The following is a 16,925-nucleotide window of genomic DNA, read 5'->3' as shown; positions in this document are numbered from 1 at the left end:
ATCATCAGCGTGATTGTGTTCTCTAAAGAACGAAAGCCTCTTCTAAAAGTCATCGGCCACGTAAAGCGAGTTCTAGCCATGTCCCCCCTTTTCGAGAAATTTTCACAGCGCATAACTCTATCGAATTTTTGGTGGACCCGTACTGTGTTCAGGGTCTATTCGGAGCCAGTAGGTCAAAATGATAGCCCATCTTTTTTTCTCATGCACTTGATGTGACCGCCCATTCTCGTTCTCTTCACCTAACTTGAGCTAGACTGTTTTCCACAATATTTTCTTAACAAATCCCAATATCTGGTTTCTTGTCCCTAAGGGTGACCGTGAGAATTCTTCTTTCCATAGCTCGTTGTCTTGATCTAAGTTTCCTTTCGCGTCTTCTAGTGAGACACCGTGTTTTTTCCTCGTTCGTGAATAATGCAAGAAGGCATACAGCAACATGTTGAGTGACAGAGGAAGCTTACTAATCTACATATAAAACTTTCTACCAAGATCAGACAATCCAGCGGTTATTCTCCCGGTAATTCACTTTCGTGATTGGGGTCAACACCTAACAACGTCCCAAGATAGACAGATTTGCTTACGGTTTCCAATAATTTGTTCACTTTTTAGAAGACAAGTTTCTTGACATGCTTAGTGGACATACCACTCGGTTTATTTTTTATTTTTTAATCGTGCAACTGAGATTTGTCACCACAAAAAGAAATATTTTCTAGAAATACCGATCGCTTTGACTAAACAAGACTATTTCGTCTGCTAATCTTAAGTGCTCTTATATATTCTCCATTCATTCGTACTCATTTTTGTGTGCTAACATTTTCTGAACACGCCCTCAGGACAGGGATAAAAAATTGCGCAGATGATGTGTCCAATTGTGACACCATTGTGTATAGTTTTTTTATGAAGCCGTATAGTTCCGCTTTATCCTTTATATATATCATTTAAGAGGACCATAATGACTTGTCGACTCCGCAATCACGTAACACCTAAATTGCTGCTGAAGGGTGCACTCACTCAACTGTTTTTTTACCTCTAAGTGCCAAGTACAACAGTACTTTATACTGAAAACATTCCTCGATTACCGAAAGCAAAAAAAAAACATACCTTGCGGGGATGGAATTATTTGGTATTTTTGTAGCATCAGTGATAATGTAAAGCATAAACAAACACAGTTTATTCTTGTGACCTGCATCACATCAATGGAGCCAGAGATATCGCCATAACCTCCGAAACACGTCAAAGAAATGTCGCTGTTGCAATACCTTAAAGCAGCCTGGATTAAATTTGCGGCTACGTGGGACAGCTAGGATTCTCGAACAAGCTACATTGGTAAACGAACATCACTGATGCGGTCGTAGAGAGCTAATTGCAACACGTTTTGGCCTAATAATTTCAATAAGGGCTGTGAATCGACACCACCACTAAAAACAATGGTGGTTCATTGGTGCCGCTTCCAAATATACGGACTGCCATGTGCCATGCAAACTAAAAAAAAGAACATTTTTTACACAGGCGCACTGCCAGTTGAAATTGAGACTGTTTCTTCAGCGCCAGAAGAACGCAATAGAAGACGACACACGGGCGCGCTAATCAATAAATGCGCATAATGAGTGCATACTACCCAGGTTCCACAAATTCTACGCAGGCTGCTTCCCGGCTGCGCCGTTAGAGTTCTCTGGTAGTAGCTGCAGCTACGTCGTCCCGCCTCCCCTCTTAGTGGGAACATCATGGTACAATTGTTCAACCACACACTAAAATTCTTGGCTGTTAAACAGCTTACCGAGCTGACACCATATCTCGACCATGCACGGGCATGTTGTTCTAGTTTGTTTAGGTTTGAACAGATGGTCCCTCAGTGATATTGACAAGTAGTGTGAGACGTTAGGCAGCATCTTCAGACTCTTCAGGGGTTACGCTCTGATAAGCCTGTCCTGCCTCGTCCCGCCGAGTCACAACTCCGCCTTGCACTCGCGAATCGCCGACGTGTTCTTGGTAAATATGCATGCCCCTTTTCTTTTTGATTGCCTCGCCAGGATTCTCGTCTGCTTGGAATAACAATGGCCCCGCTTTTGTATTTTATGAGGACGATGAAACGTTAGCAAGCCGTAGCCTCTGCACATTTTGCGAAGCATATTCCTAAATTTCGCCGTCCTCCTTTTTGAACATCCTTCGAGACATTTCTGTGGACATGTGCTCAATAGACGAGAGTCGAAATTCAAGAACTTCCCCTCTACAGTCACCAAGTTTTGGCCTCCTTGGCGCTGATCGAGTATTCAGCGCATTTTACAGAAGAAAAAATTCGGCACTAGCTCTCAAGCTGGAAACCATTCTTGTCCTGTTAGTTCTTAGAGATTATCAATGTATCAAAGTCGCCTATTTATGTCTTCTAAAACCTGTTGATTATTTCTTTCAATGTCGCCCGCGATATAATCGATAAAGTGCCAGTACATATTCCACTGTTATCACATTTTGTGTTTCTGTAAGCAACGTCAATCCTCGAATAGCTGTCGGGAACGCCGTTTTCTCTTTCGTTTTCCACTGTACTTTCGCTTTCGTGTCGATTTTTGGAGAGGCAAGCGTCGCTAATTGTTAGCGAGCGAGAACCAAGTGCGGCAGCCAGCACCCTAAAAATATTGTATTTATTTATTATTGCAGTGATTGCCACGAAGATGTTGACTGACAACTCTTGATGACTTGGTTTTCTGGTAACTCACTAAAAGTAATTATAGCCTCCTCTTAAACCCGCACTACGTCATGCCGAGGGATTGGGTCTTCGCTGTGTCCACGTCAGACGAATTTGCTTAGTCACGTGTGTCAGTAAATATTATCATCGTGAAAATTTTTATCACACCTCGCTGTTTTGTCACGTGGAGTAGAAGTTAGGAACAAGGGCTGCTCACCTTTTTAAACCTCAATCACGAACACCCCGAACAAGCAAAGTCAGGAACCCTTCCGCCGCGACTAGCAGTGGTGCTGACATCCTACGACCAAGGAGAACAACCATGGGCCGTCCAGCAAGCCCAAGAGGTGAGAATGAGGCAGGATTCCGACACATCGCATGTTGGGGAGAAGAAACCTGGCCAAGACGTCCCCCCGACGGTGACCTAGGCCCAGTCGTCTAGCGTGCGTGCACGCGAGTTTTGCAGGCACATAATAATGTTTATTCCACTCCACTCCAGTACGAACAACTGACACTCCAGCATGAAGGCAACATCCTACACTGTTTAGCTTGCTTGAAAGTGTCTGGCTTCAAAATCTTCCTTTAACAATCAACGTTTCTTGAAGTCTGAGGCGAAAACAGCCTGAAACTGCTAAGAAAAGGGCTTTTTGATTTATTTGACTCTTCCACATTACTCGGTATCTGGTCGAACCTCTACCATAAATTTTTTTAGTGGTATATACGCACACTTACACTACTATTCAAGCGTGTCGCCGCTAATTTAGACCATCGACGTTTCGCGATTTTCATGTCTGCGCAGTGACGTTGGCGTGTTCCTCATAGATATTTTACAAACCATTGCAGGCGAATTTGAAGGAGTAAACATTCCGATAACCATATTTCATTCCTCAATACTGAGACGAGTGGCCTCACAACGCTTTGCGAAGTAAATACAAAAGTTCCTTGCACCGCTGACATTGCCAAGCTGCACTCCAAATATACTCCTGGCGCCACACAGCCTTCAGTTGTGTTGTGGACATCGTGATATGTGAAAAACGGTATAGGCACCGCAGCTTACTTTTTCCTAGTGCAAGGCTTGAGCAGCAGGAGCTTAATGAGGTCGACTAGGCGCAACTTATTGAAAAAAAAGTTCCGCCAAGGATACGACGAAAACAATTGTTTCGTAAATTTAAAGCCCCCGTCGCGAAACACCAATGTGTCATGGGAGTACCACAAACGCTTGAGAAAGCATCTAAATTAGTATAAGAACGCATATTCTCAGTAATAAAAGAGTAGTAGCTCTGGCGCGTCTAAGGAAAGTGCTCAGTCAATCTTTCGACCAGAAACAAAAACAAGCTTCTATGTTCAAATAACAAGGTTGAGGAAACTGGGATTCAAGAAGCACATGACCTCCGGCGTTTGTGATAGCCTTCTTTATATAACAAAAAAAGAATGCGCCAGCAAAGGGAAAACAGGTTCACAGAAGGAGTGTACATATTACCACTTATTGGTACTGCTTATATGCAAGCCTTAGAAAGGTGCCTGAAAGGCACATTGTTAATTTGGTTTACAGTGCACCGTGTAAAATGGTGAATTTTTGCCAGGTGATTAACACAGCGAAGTAAAGCTTGCTCAAGTTCAAGTAATGTGCATTAAATGTTGTTTATAAAACGCCACTTAGTTGAAAACATAATTCTATCGGGCAGAGCGTGAGAGCCGAAGTTCGCTGTTAACAATATTAATAATATAAGGAATAAATGCAATATAACGAATTGTTATACAAATATAACAATACGAAGTCCGCTGTTAACCCCCCACACACACCCACACTGTTTTTGTCGGCCGCATCCCGACGAGATGGAAGCAAAGAATACTGGTGTATTTGACAAACATTCAAAAGAAAACTAGTCACCGACAATAAATCCACCTGTACATCTTGTACTCAGCCCCTCTCACCATGATTGAAGTCTCTTGGGCCGCTTCGGCCGCCACTCTCAGTATACCAGTGGAGCACGTCTTATATTCCGTTTAGGTGGTTTGTAATTAAAAACTTCATATATTTATGGGGAAAATGTCATCTCAGGCCCGCTTTTGCACGTATAAAATAAAACTCTGGGTGTTCGCTTAAAAAAGGCGTTCTTAGACTGGCCGACAAATAGCTTTTTTTTCTTTTTTGCCAAAAGTAAAAAACGTTGCATAGACCTGGCGGGGCAAGATGTGGGAGGCCTATATTGGCAAAACCAAGGTATAGTAGAGGAGTGAAGACGCAAGAAAGACTCAAGCATTCTTAAAACGGCTAGGGCATATTATTTGGAGGCGAGAATGTATTCCTGATAACGATTATTGCAACATACCAAGCGTAGATTTAGCAGCGTCTGATCGAGGAAACACCCTGCAGAAACCTACAAAACAAGTTCGCGTTACTTCCGAACCAAAAACGTTTGTCGGCAAAGATCTTACAACCTCCCTTCTCTAAGATGCAGTATCCAAAATTAAAAAAATAATAATAGGAAGCTCATTTTAATGCGCAAAATATAAAATAGGGTATTTGTACCCGACCTTCACGACCAACACGACGTTTTGGATCTACGATTGCAAGCTGATTTCCTTCTTCTTCGCTTCCGCAAGGAAATATACTTCATTATTGTTGCTATACCTTTTTGCTTCTCTTTCTTGACGTAATATTCTTTGCGCATCTTCTTTGAGGGGAGCGCGCTATGACGTGTCTCTTCTTGCGGGAAGTGCTGCACAATTAGGCTCCCTCGTTCGGTGGAAGTGTTGCATCGATAAGGGTGAACTCTGGAGTATTTTTAGCGATTGTTCACCACACTCCCCAAGTGGGTATGCTAGGCTTGACAAACGTGAGCCGGCGAGGTTGGGCGGTAGGTGCGAGGCTTTCACGCACAAGCGCTTGTCATTTTAAGGGTTTTTTTTACCCGCCGTTGGTGGCAGCAATCTTGGACAATCTCCCTCTTCTGGCCTGAAAAATGTGCGCCGGGAACACTCGGCGGTCAACGCGAGGCTCGCGCTCACGGGCAAGCAGTCCCCTGCTCCCGACAGTTTCTTGGTGTAGTTATCTGCGGGCCGAGAAATGGGATGATTTTCTAAAAAGATTTATTTTAAAAAAATAAAAAGCTTCTAATGTTTTTTGTGTTGTTTCTGAACTTTAGCGCCAGCGATGTTTCATTAAAAATATGAATAAGGTAATCAAAAAGGTAGAATATGAAAATTATCTAGCATTTGTTGTGATACTTTTATGTGTAAGTTTGGTATTGCAGAGATTTCCAATATGCAGGCAGGAGTTTTTCTCGCGTCTATGTCGAATATTTTCACGTTTGCGCAGTCTTGTGCCATTGAAGAGTTTAGTTTAGCGGGTAGCCCGCTAATGGTTTTGTGGCGGGTGTTGTGTTCCGGCATGATTCCTTTCGCAGACACGGTGGCCCGCCTTGCGGAGCCCGCACATTCGTTCCAGTGAGCAGCGACCTTCGTGCCCTCCTCTCCCCTCGCGCGCATGCACCATCGCGACCCCATACCACGCCGCCGTAGCGTTGGCGCACGCTAGCCGCTATGCTAAACTACCTTTTCATGTCGCCGATGACGTGATAAGGGCTTGTGAACAGACCTAATTCTATGTTCACAGCAAATACTTTTTTGAAATATGACAACCACGTTTATTGACATTGCAGCACAATAGAGCTATTCTTAAATCCCGGTTTTTGTTGACAATTACACAAGCATTTTCTTATACACTTAACTAAAATTGAAACATGTGCGTGGGGTATAAATAGGGGGTGCAAATATTTGGTATTTTCCTTCACATAAAGCAGCACAAACCAATCTGGAAGTCCGCAATAATATAAAATCTTGTACATGTTAACACGTTATATTATCTTTCATCTGTACAGCATTTGGTTAATAAATTTCCAGTATGAGACGCGTTATATATTATAAAAAATTAGAAATGTTCGCGTGCCGTTGTCTAGATAACAAGTTAAAAGACAATATGATTTTCCACCTGTTCACAACGTCTAATGTTCTTATTTTCAGAAGTGGCTGGTAGTCTAGCAGCTGCCCGTGTTTTTTCAGGAAAGTATCAAAAATGCCCAGACCGGCTACACAGAAAAGTAAGTAATAATTTACAGTTCGCTAACAACTTGACTAAAAATATTTTTTTATATGACATTTTTTTTGAGTTAGGTGACAGAAAATACCGTTTTTGGTTGCCCTAAAACGGTCGCAAGACACGTATCCAAGCTGCATAAAACAATTCCTTTTCTTTGTTTACAAAATCAATTTTCTCTGGCACAAAACTCGGCCTACGTGCCTATAAGCAAAAGTCTTGTTGTAGTAATTTTCAACTCTCTTACTATTATGCCGCGTTTGCTTTGAAGAAGTTTAATATAACATTGTGCTATGGGCTACACATAACAAACAGAACACCCTAGGTTAGGGCTGAACGTAGCATTTCTTCCCAAACAACGGCAGATGCAATGATATTGCAAGCCCGAACAATAAAACATATACTGCTACAAATGTCCAAACAAATTTGTTTGGACCGCGTACCTGCAGGTGGCAGTATCCCAGACTTCTATTTATTTTTTGGCAGCGTGAAGCATGGCTTATTATCCTGTTACCATTTACATGCACTTTAAAAGTTTCAAGAGGAAATGTCAAGTTTTTGAACGTCTAGAAAATTTCCGGAAGGAAGACAAGAGTGTTTCTCAAAACTGAAATAGAGACAAATATAATGACTTATACAAGGCAATCAGGAGTCAGAAAGCGAAATATTTTTACTTTAAGGATAAGCATACCTACAGGAACGATTCAACAAATCAAAGCAAGTAAATTACACATTCTAACTAACAGGAAGGAATAACAAGGATTTTCGCAATTTTGCATAGCAATATGTACCATTTTATTTATTTATTTATGTATTTATTTATTTATTTATTTATTTGAAAATACTGCAGCCCCTGTAAGGCTATAGCAGGAGGGTGGAGGCTGTACAACTTTTTGCGCATGTATGGGTGTATAGCACTTGTACGTAAAACCATAGTAAACAAAAAGCTATATAAACACATTTTCGCTGAACATAAACAAGGTATGCGTATTTGTACATTTATATAACATTTTCACGCTTGTTTATATCATAGTCTAAGACGTTGCGCATGAGCACATAAAAACCGGTGCACATATTAGATATAGACCAGGCGGAAATCACCAAAAATGCAATAACCTTGTTGAGGAAAAAACTAAAAAGCATCATTGATTTCTCTTGAAGTGCAGGTAAAATTTGTTCTGTGTGAGAAAACATACGTGGTCTGGCACACAGCTTCAAAGTGTTATTGTGTGTGGAAAGAAACTGATTTAAATGTGTCAGTGCATGGGTGGTAAGGAGAAACGTTCAGTTGAATATTGCTTCTAGTTGTTGACGGCTTAGCTAGTGTTACTTAGCCGGCAGAGCACAAGCGATACGAAGAGTGAATGATGCAGTGAAAAAAAATGACTGATTCTATGCGTAGGCGCGCAGTGAATTTGTTTAGTTTCAAGGATTAAAGGCCTGAAGTTGGTGAAACATTGCGTTCATATTGGCGGCAGATAAATCGGATGGCTTTTTTTGTATCTCTCTAATACGGTTTAAGTCACACTGTTTGTGCGGGTTCCATACGACCGAAGCGTATTAGTGTTTTATACGTGAGTAGCTTTGTGTCTTGCAGACTTGGGTCAGTGTACGTTTCATATAACCAAGTTTGTTTTGAGTCAGCCGAGATATAACCCATGTGCTTAGACCAAGATGAGCTACCTGTAAAATAAACACCAAGATATTTATATTGCGGAACATTTTGCAGTTGGATATTTCCTGAAGACTATGGGAAATTGAACGGGGATGCAGTGTTGGTAAAAAAATGACTACCGTTTTTCTGAAATTCATGGTTATCTGCCATAATTCGCACAATGCTCAAAATGCAAAAAATGATTCGGTAACACGATGGGCATCTTTTTGCCTTGTAATTGCACCGTACCGGATTTAATGAACCGCGTAAAATATAATGCCGTTACGTAATTCATTTATGTGTAGTAAAAGTAGTAACGGCCCCAGCACTGACTCCTAACAAACACCGGTCGACACGCTGGATAAGAGTCACTCAGCCCAAAAAAATTCGGCAAAATACTTGCGATTGGTTAGAAAGGTTTAGATCCAGTTAAGGACTTTTGTGTTATTCAATATCACTTGTAATTTATAGATGACGTTTGCGTTGAAACTGTGTCGGAAGCTTCCGAAAAGTCAATAAATATGGAATCGGTTTGGGTTCCAGGATAAATATTGTGAGTAGTGTTATGCCCAAATTCTATTTTTGAGTTATAGTACTGAAACCTTGCCTGGACCAGTGGGGAAAGTTACGCAATAAATTACACTTTTCTAGATATTGTATTATGAGTTTGTATATTATATGCTCCAGCATTTTACACGAGTAAGGCGTTAGTGATATGGGCCTGTAAAATTGTTTCTTGTCACCGGAATTATACAAGGCCTTCACTTAAGCTATTTTCCATGAACTAGAAACTCTGCTTGTTACAAGTGATTTATTGAATATAATATTTAGATAGCGGCATGTTCATAAAGAGTAGCCTACAAAAACGTCTTAATAATGCCATCAGGTTCTTGGCATGTCTTCGTGTTAAGGTTAAGTATAAGATTTAGTATGAATTTATCACTGACCGTGATATCACTCATGGCTATAGAAGGTGTAGGACTCAAGAATGTTGGAGATTGGCCTTTATCTCGTCTGATCACTGTATGAAAGAAAGTATTAAATGTGCTTGAGGTTTTTACTGGATAATTTTTTGTTTCTTTTTTTTTCATTTTAAATGAGCTTAATGCTGTTTCCTTAGGCAAAATAGATTACCGAAATGTGCGGGCGTAATTAGCAAGATATGTATCTCCACTCTGAAAAAGAAATCTCAAGCAGATTTTATTTTGTTTCTAAGATTTGCATTGCTTTTTAGTTGCTGGGGTATTTAGAACGTCTTAGTCTATGCACGCAGCTTGACAACTGAAGAATTTTCCAATTTATCCAAGCGGACATTGAACTTCTCAACTTTAGTAGCAACCAAACGCTGCGTACAAGATTTAACCAGGTTTTCGAAGGTGCTGACCAGCGAGTCAATCTCGCTAGTGATAGTAAGCTGTATATGCTTAATCTTCCTGCACTGGTTTTAGCAAAGAAAACTATAAGAAATAACATTGCACCGCAATTAAATCTTCCACCTCCCCTTAGGTGCACTAATGCCTACTTTCGCCCCTGCTCAGATGTGACCACAAACGGCTATAAGTATGCACACCTCTTACTACACCATTTGAAATGTGATAGTCATTGTTAGAGTAATAAAAAGAATAAAAACATTTCCACATCTTGCAATAGTAGTGCAAGGCTAGAGAAACAGCGGAGCTGTTGGCCGTTGCAGCCTTTTCCGCACTGGGATCGTCTGTCCATAAGGAGGACCGACTTAAAAGGCCTTGTAAACGCCAGCTAGGCTTGGCCTCGCCTAGCACGTCTATATTAGCTATAACATTGCAAAACCGGCCAAAACTTATAGAAGCCTAGAAATAACTTAGAAAAAGTTTAGAAATCCGGTACAAGGCAGGTCGACCAGCAGCTCCGCTGTTTCCCCCTCCTCGAACCACTCAATTAGGTGTGTTTCAATAGTTTATAAACACATCAGCAAGGACATGAAGTGAATTCTCACCAAAACTTCTGTGTTTACTTCCTAAATCATCTTCGAAGAAAATATTCTGCATATTATCAAGGTGCACGTGATACCGATTCACTGCTTTCAAACTTCCAGGCCATTACACTGCACGACTGTCATTACTATTGCAAGATAAAAGGCAGATGGTACTTTGGGATATACATGAGCAACGCGACATGTCAGGTACGTTTCTGTAAATATGTATGTTTAAATAAATTTTGTTGCCCAACAAAATATATTTTATTTTAAATGTCACTTTTCTAGTTTTATCTATTCAGCGGGAGTTTGCACTTGCAGCATTTTTTATATTGCTTTCTCAGAAGACCAAAGTTTATGGTTTTGCTCGACCTTTGAGTTACGTCTAAATAAAGATTGCATTAAGCAACGAAATATCTAAACTGAAATCGGTACCGGCGAATTCTGCTTTTTACTGTGAGCCATTTGTATGAATCAGGGTCTAGATAATTATTTTTTTATTTGTGTGTAGTCTGTATTACTACTTTTAAATACGTCTTAGTGTCCTTACCAATAAATATTCAAAGCAGCTAGGCCACATTTATGTTAGCTTATTCAGGTTGGCAAGAAATTTTAACAGTATTGTAAAACGTAATTTGCTCATGTTTTTAACCAAACGTACCCGCAGCTAGCAGGAAGATAATGAGTGATTACACTTGTGACATATACGACACATAGTGGCAGTGGCAGAACCTTTTTTTTCCAATTTCGAGATGTAGCCGAATGGTTGTGATTATCATATCACGTCCTAGCGCAATGATTGCGAAGGCAATATTTCTTAAGTATTTCCCTTATAATTCAGTTCTAGTGTGTTGAATAAATAAACCAAAGTCGGTAGGAATCATTTATTCTGCGTACTTCCGTCTGAGGTTCAGGTACCAGCTCCCTCGGTGTGCTTTAAAATACGTTTAAAGAGAGTTTTCTAAGTATTCGGACGATATAAGGAAGAAACTATTCCGATGAAAAAAGCAAGGAATACACAGGAACCACGGTGCCATTACTACTGCACTGTTCAGCGATAAGACAGTTTATTCGGCGCAAATCGCATCAATACTGCTGTGTTAGGCACACACCGGTGTCCCCTGTTCTGTCTATAATGCAGGGCACACTTTCTCATTATAGCAATTTTATAACAATGAAGTAGACCTCGTATCACACATGGCCCTCCATTCGTTTCCACACCTTAGCAGCACCTCGCAAGGAATGGACGGTTAAGCAAATTGCGGCACGGAGGATAACTGTACAATATTTTTTATTCAAATCTTCCGCAATGATTTGGTCACTACAAAGCGCATACTACATCTGTGGCAGTATCCAATGCAACGTTTATATATTTGAAACCGGTCAGTGCTTTGACCTCTCTACACCATAAACTTGTTAATTGTCAACATTTAAATCAATCAATACTTCTAAAAACAAGTGCTAGGGTTGTATCATTGTGAAATATAACCAGTGGCGAAACCATGTATTTAGAATTTATTTCACTATGTGAAAGTGGTTGAAAAGCGAGTGTTCTTAGCCCATTATATAGAAGTAGCGGAAAATCTCAGTACAATTTTCCGCGGAAAAGCCCGGTGAAGCCACTTTTTATCTAGCGACCATTCTTTTTTGCACCAAGAGCACGCACAGAACACGCCCAGAATTCCAACGGAAGAAAAAGCACTCACGCTGTCACCGATGACGCAGCAAACGCGCAGTCAACTGGATTGCAGCCTGCGCCACCTTTTATTGTTGTTGTGGCACACGCCCTTCTTTTATTTACCTTAGTTTTATCCTCGGATTCACACCCCTCCTCGTAAACGAAACGAACGATTAGACGCTTTCACCGTGCAATCGCAAGAGGCGCTGGGCGCCTCTTTCTATCATTTCCAGATTACATGCATGCGTAATCTTTTCTTATTCTCATCTTACACTTCCTTTAAACTAACAGCCAATTTGTCACAATGAGTGCACAATCGCACCTGGTGCTGTCATACCGTGACTAATTTTCAATTTTGGATGTGCGCTATGTAAGATGAGCTGCTTTCTATCTGGACCCTACAGCAATAACAGCCGCTTAAACAGTGATTTGTTGCTCTTTACCCAAGAACGCTGTTTTTGCAGAGAGATTGGTGTTCAATCGTTTCGAAAATCATTGAGATGAGTTTAGCCCAGCGCGTGTTGCGAGCATTCTAGCATGTGTACTTTTCAAACTTGTGTTTCCAAGGAAGCTGCTGCTACACCACAAATTAAACTTCCTTTTCGTGAAACATTGTATTTTGTCTTCTCCCCCAGTAAAGCAAATACCACAGCTGATATACTGTACTTTTTGTTTTCCACAGCACCCTGAAACTAAACAAACCGGCTGGTGCTGTATGGGAGAATGCCAACGAAGCAATATATGCGGAGGCTTGGCGCCCAGGCTTTTTTAACAAGCTCCCAAAACATGTGTCAGGCCAGAAACCGGAGTGTCTGCCGTTTTATGCATAATAACGGTAATAAACGTACTTACATATTGCCGCGTGGCTTTTTAAACAGCGGCTAAAACTGGTTTAGAATATTTTTCATTATTCTGAGCCTGAGGCCTAATCAATACCATAAACTATTTTTTTCTTACTGTATTGTTCTCTGTAAATCTGTTGCGCAAAATACAGTGATTCACGTCGTAATTGCGCCGTGTTCAGCTATGGCATCACGGTTAGCAATACCTTGGAATAATTAGCAATAACTTGTGGTTAGCAATAAACCACAACAAAAAGAACCGTTGAATAAAAAAACAATGAATTGTGCATAGTAGAAAACACAAAGTTGAAAGGGTAAGCGTCTGCTCTGCGTGCATCGGATCAAACATTCTGCCTATAAAAAGTATGCAACAGTATATATAAACTATAAATAGCGCTGAGTGGCGCACCATTACCGACTTTATCCCCAAACCAAGATTGTAGCGCCACATGAAGCTAGAAGAACAAGAGGACTCTGCCTTTTAGTTTGATATAAAGGAGTCCGGAGCATACTGCAGGTTTCAACCTTTGGTAAACTGCCAAGCCTTCTCTCTTAATTTTGTCAAAAATTGTATAGACCCGAATGTATAACAAATTGTTGAACAAACGAAACAAAACTTGTTATTTGTCATAGGACAGTTTTTTGCCGGTATCCACTACAATGGACAACGCCTCGGCAGGTTTATGTCTCTAATTTATTTCTAGATTCCCGATGGACTAATTCAACAGTGTCGGTCTCTCACATTGTTGTGATTAAATCTAAGACCACATCTCCGAAAACAATTCTCGTATCTCAGCAATGGCACTGGAAGTATTCGGTGACCGGAAAAGTCTCCATTTGTTTGTGGGTGCTTCATATAAATAAAAAAAGAGCAGCAGAGATATGAACAAAGGAAAGAATTGGCAGACACGTGTATTAGTGTGCTTAATGTTACTTTGGTTCTCGTGTTCGCGTACATGTTTTTACGACGTTCACCACCTTCTTTTTATCTGTTATGTTGTGTCCTCCTTGGTATAAAGCCACTACGCTAGGACATCACGTTTAAGGTTATGAATTGATGTATTCACCTCAGATTTAGGTCCTCTTCCGAAGCATCGAATCCTGTTTATAGCATTTTTGTCAGATACGAAAGACCAAGCTGTGTATTGGCGAAGTGAACTGTACTTTCACCTAACATATAACGGTATATACAGTCCAGGCTAGTTGCCAGATGGATGAAACGGAAGTTTCGTTTTCTCTTCGGTATAGATAGCGCCGCATTATTGCGGTTAGAAATTATAATTAACAATAGACAGGATGCTTCGCGTAATGTTCACAACAATCTTTACGAAAAAGATACCAATCAGCTTCGAAGTTTTTCGAAGTGTGCTTCACAGCTTGAGCTTGGCGTGTCTCAAAAAAAGCCAAAGAGCACGTATCCTGCAATACCTGCATTAAAAATAATTAAATATCACCAGGTGGTCTAACCAGAAAGGTACATACAAGGAGCTAAACGATTTAAACGCTTTTGTGTGCGTGCGTGCGTGTATGCGTGTGTGAATGTGTGCGTGGGCGTGTGCGTGCGTGTGTGTGCGTGTGCGAATGTGTGCGTGTGTGTCTGAGGGCGTGAGCGTGTGCATGTGAGTGTGCGTGTGTGCGAGCGTATGTGTGTGAGTGTGCGTGTGCATGTGCATGTGCGTCTGCTTGTGCGTGTGTGTGTGCCTGTGTGCGTGCGTGAGTGTGTGCGTGTGTGTGTGCGTGTGTGTGAGAGTGTGTGCATGTGTGCGTGTGCCTGCGTGTGTGCGTGTGTGTGCGTGTGCGTGACCCGCGCGTGTGTGTGTGTGCGCGTGTACGTTCGTACGTGCGTGTGCGCGGGCACGTGTGCGTGCGCATCTGTGCGTGTGTCTGCGAAGGAAAGTTTGACCGCCACCTAAATGCAGCCATACGGCAGCATTTAGGTGGATGTCAAACTTTCCTTCGCAGAAACTTACTCCACCTTGGCGATTTTACCTAAATCTGGTCGATAACACCTGTGTGCGTGTGTGCGTCTCTGTGCGAGTAGGCTTATTTGTGTGGGTGCGTGTGTGTGCGTATGTGTGTGCGTGCGTGCGTGAGCGCGTTTGCGTGCGCGTGTGGGTGTGTGCGTCTTTGTGTGTGCGAGTGTTCGTGTGTGTGATTATGTGTGTGCGTGCGTTTGTTTGTGTGCTTGTTTGTGCGTGTTTGTGTGTTTGTGTGCGTGTTTCTGTGTGTATGTGCGTGCGTGTGCGTGCGTGTGTGTTTGTGTGTGTGTGCGTGAGTATGCGCGCGTGTGTGTGCGTGTTCGTGCGTGTGTGGGCGAGTGTGCGTGTGTGTGTGCTTGTGCGTGTGCGGGCGCGTGTGTCCTTGTAGGTGCGCGGGTGTGCGTCCGTGCGTATGTGTGCGTGTGTGCTTGTGTGTGCGTGTGTTTGTGTGTGCGCGTTTTTGTGCGTGTGTGTATCTGCGTGTGTGCAAGTGTGCGTGTGTGCGCATGTTCTGTGTGTGCGTGTGCGAATGTGCCTGCAGGCATGCGTGTGCGCGCGTGCATGCGCGCGTATGCACGTGTCACGTGTGTGTTTGGGCGCACGTGTGTTTGTGTGTGTGTGTGCGTGTGTTTCAGTGCTTGTACACAGTGCGTGTGTTTTTGCGTGTGTGCGTGTGCGTGAGCGTGTGCGCGTGCGTGTGGGTGCGTGTGCATGTGCGTGCGTGTGCGTGTGTGTGCGCGTGCGAGCGCGCCCGCGTGTGCGTTTGTGTGTGTGTGTTTGTGTGGGTGGTTTCGTTTATTGTCCAAGAAACAGTAGACGCTTGGCGGTGGCAGTTCGATGTGATCGGAACACGCCCATAGCAGACGCGCGTTCTTCTCGAGCTCCATGCTCATGATGTCAACTGTCCGGTGGCAATGCTGGTAACAGCAGCTCCTTCCCCCAGCAACGCAGAAGCCTTTATAGAAGTGCAAATAAAGATGTTTTCCTCTCTCTCTCTCTCTTTCATTTTCGCCTTTCCTCTCACGCGTACGAGGGCCAATCCCATTGAGTGGTGAACTGTGATTGCTTTAAGTATCACTAACAGTGATCAATCGGCCAGCGTAGTAAAAGTTTCTAGTAGTTTGCCTACTTCGCCGCTATAACATCAAGCGTGGATATTACCGGGTGCCTGGTGTGTGGTTTTACTACTTTCGTCGCTCTGGTGCACAACAACACAAATAAACACCAATAGTCATTGATGCCCAAGAAAGTTAAGGGGACAAAGTTCAGTCATTGTTTGTAGTGATGTAGGTTTGTTATTTTTTATGACAGAGATGGTATACAGAAAAAAAAGCTGTAAGAACAGCAGAACTGGAAATTAACCTGGCTTCTCGGTGCACTCACAGGGGATCTCGGGAGAGAGGGAACAGCCAGAACCAAGACCTGGAAAGCCGTATCGCACAGCACTGTAAGGGATAGAGCAATATATGCTCTACAGGAGATTAATAAGTAGCAATCACCATTGTCCATTTCGTCGCCGTCTTCCGACAGCACATCTATGGTAGACCGCCACTTTATCTTCAGCTGGTGTTGCGGCTGTCTTCACGTGAGGACTGAGAATAGATTGGTCTTCTTCTTCGGCACGGTAGCCTGGTGGCGCGCCCTTCCCAACAAGACGATGAATACAAATTCGGGAGCTCCTCATGTAACGAGCGCCCACATGCAAGCGTGGACGACACGGGGTGGTCAATGCGGATCACGCGCTTACATGCTCTCGGCTTTTGGTTTTGCTGCTAAAGTTAATGCGTGCAGCTGATTGGGTGCGCCTCGCACCGGGGTCACCGGTCGGTCGCCCCGAGGCTTGCGCTCACGTGCGTTCGAGGTGTTCTGTGTGCGGCGGATGACATTGTGTCAGCCTAAACAGCACTGCTGCTAGAAAATGATCCTCTGGTGCGATCCAAGCAAACTACTTCCAGAATACCTGTTGGCTGCAATACCGACGAGGCTACCGGTGACGCTGGTGTTCCCTCAACTCGCATGGGTGTGTACAATAAACTAAGCGTTTC

General features: G+C 42.6%; 1 protein-coding gene across 1 annotated transcript in view; it reads left to right on the top strand.

Moving 5' to 3' along the window:
• LOC144142227 (uncharacterized) overlaps nucleotides 1–12,918 on the top strand; it is a 44,360-nt gene extending 31,442 nt beyond the window's left edge. Inside the window, exons 8-10 of the mRNA XM_077673587.1 lie at nucleotides 6,701–6,777; nucleotides 10,502–10,588; nucleotides 12,742–12,918. Coding sequence (XP_077529713.1) covers nucleotides 6,701–6,777; nucleotides 10,502–10,588; nucleotides 12,742–12,831 — 254 coding nt within the window. The 3' untranslated portion in view covers nucleotides 12,832–12,918. The remainder of the gene's footprint in view (nucleotides 1–6,700; nucleotides 6,778–10,501; nucleotides 10,589–12,741) is intronic.
• Nucleotides 12,919–16,925: the final 4,007 nt, after the last annotated feature.

Source organism: Haemaphysalis longicornis, unplaced genomic scaffold, assembly GCF_048455015.1.
Source record: "Haemaphysalis longicornis isolate Haplotype H1 unplaced genomic scaffold, Haemaphysalis longicornis Haplotype H1 scaffold_6, whole genome shotgun sequence".
NCBI classification, from domain to species: domain Eukaryota; kingdom Metazoa; phylum Arthropoda; class Arachnida; order Ixodida; family Ixodidae; genus Haemaphysalis; species Haemaphysalis longicornis.
Note: the sequence above shows the minus strand (reverse complement) of the source record. Positions and strands in the feature narration are given on the sequence as shown.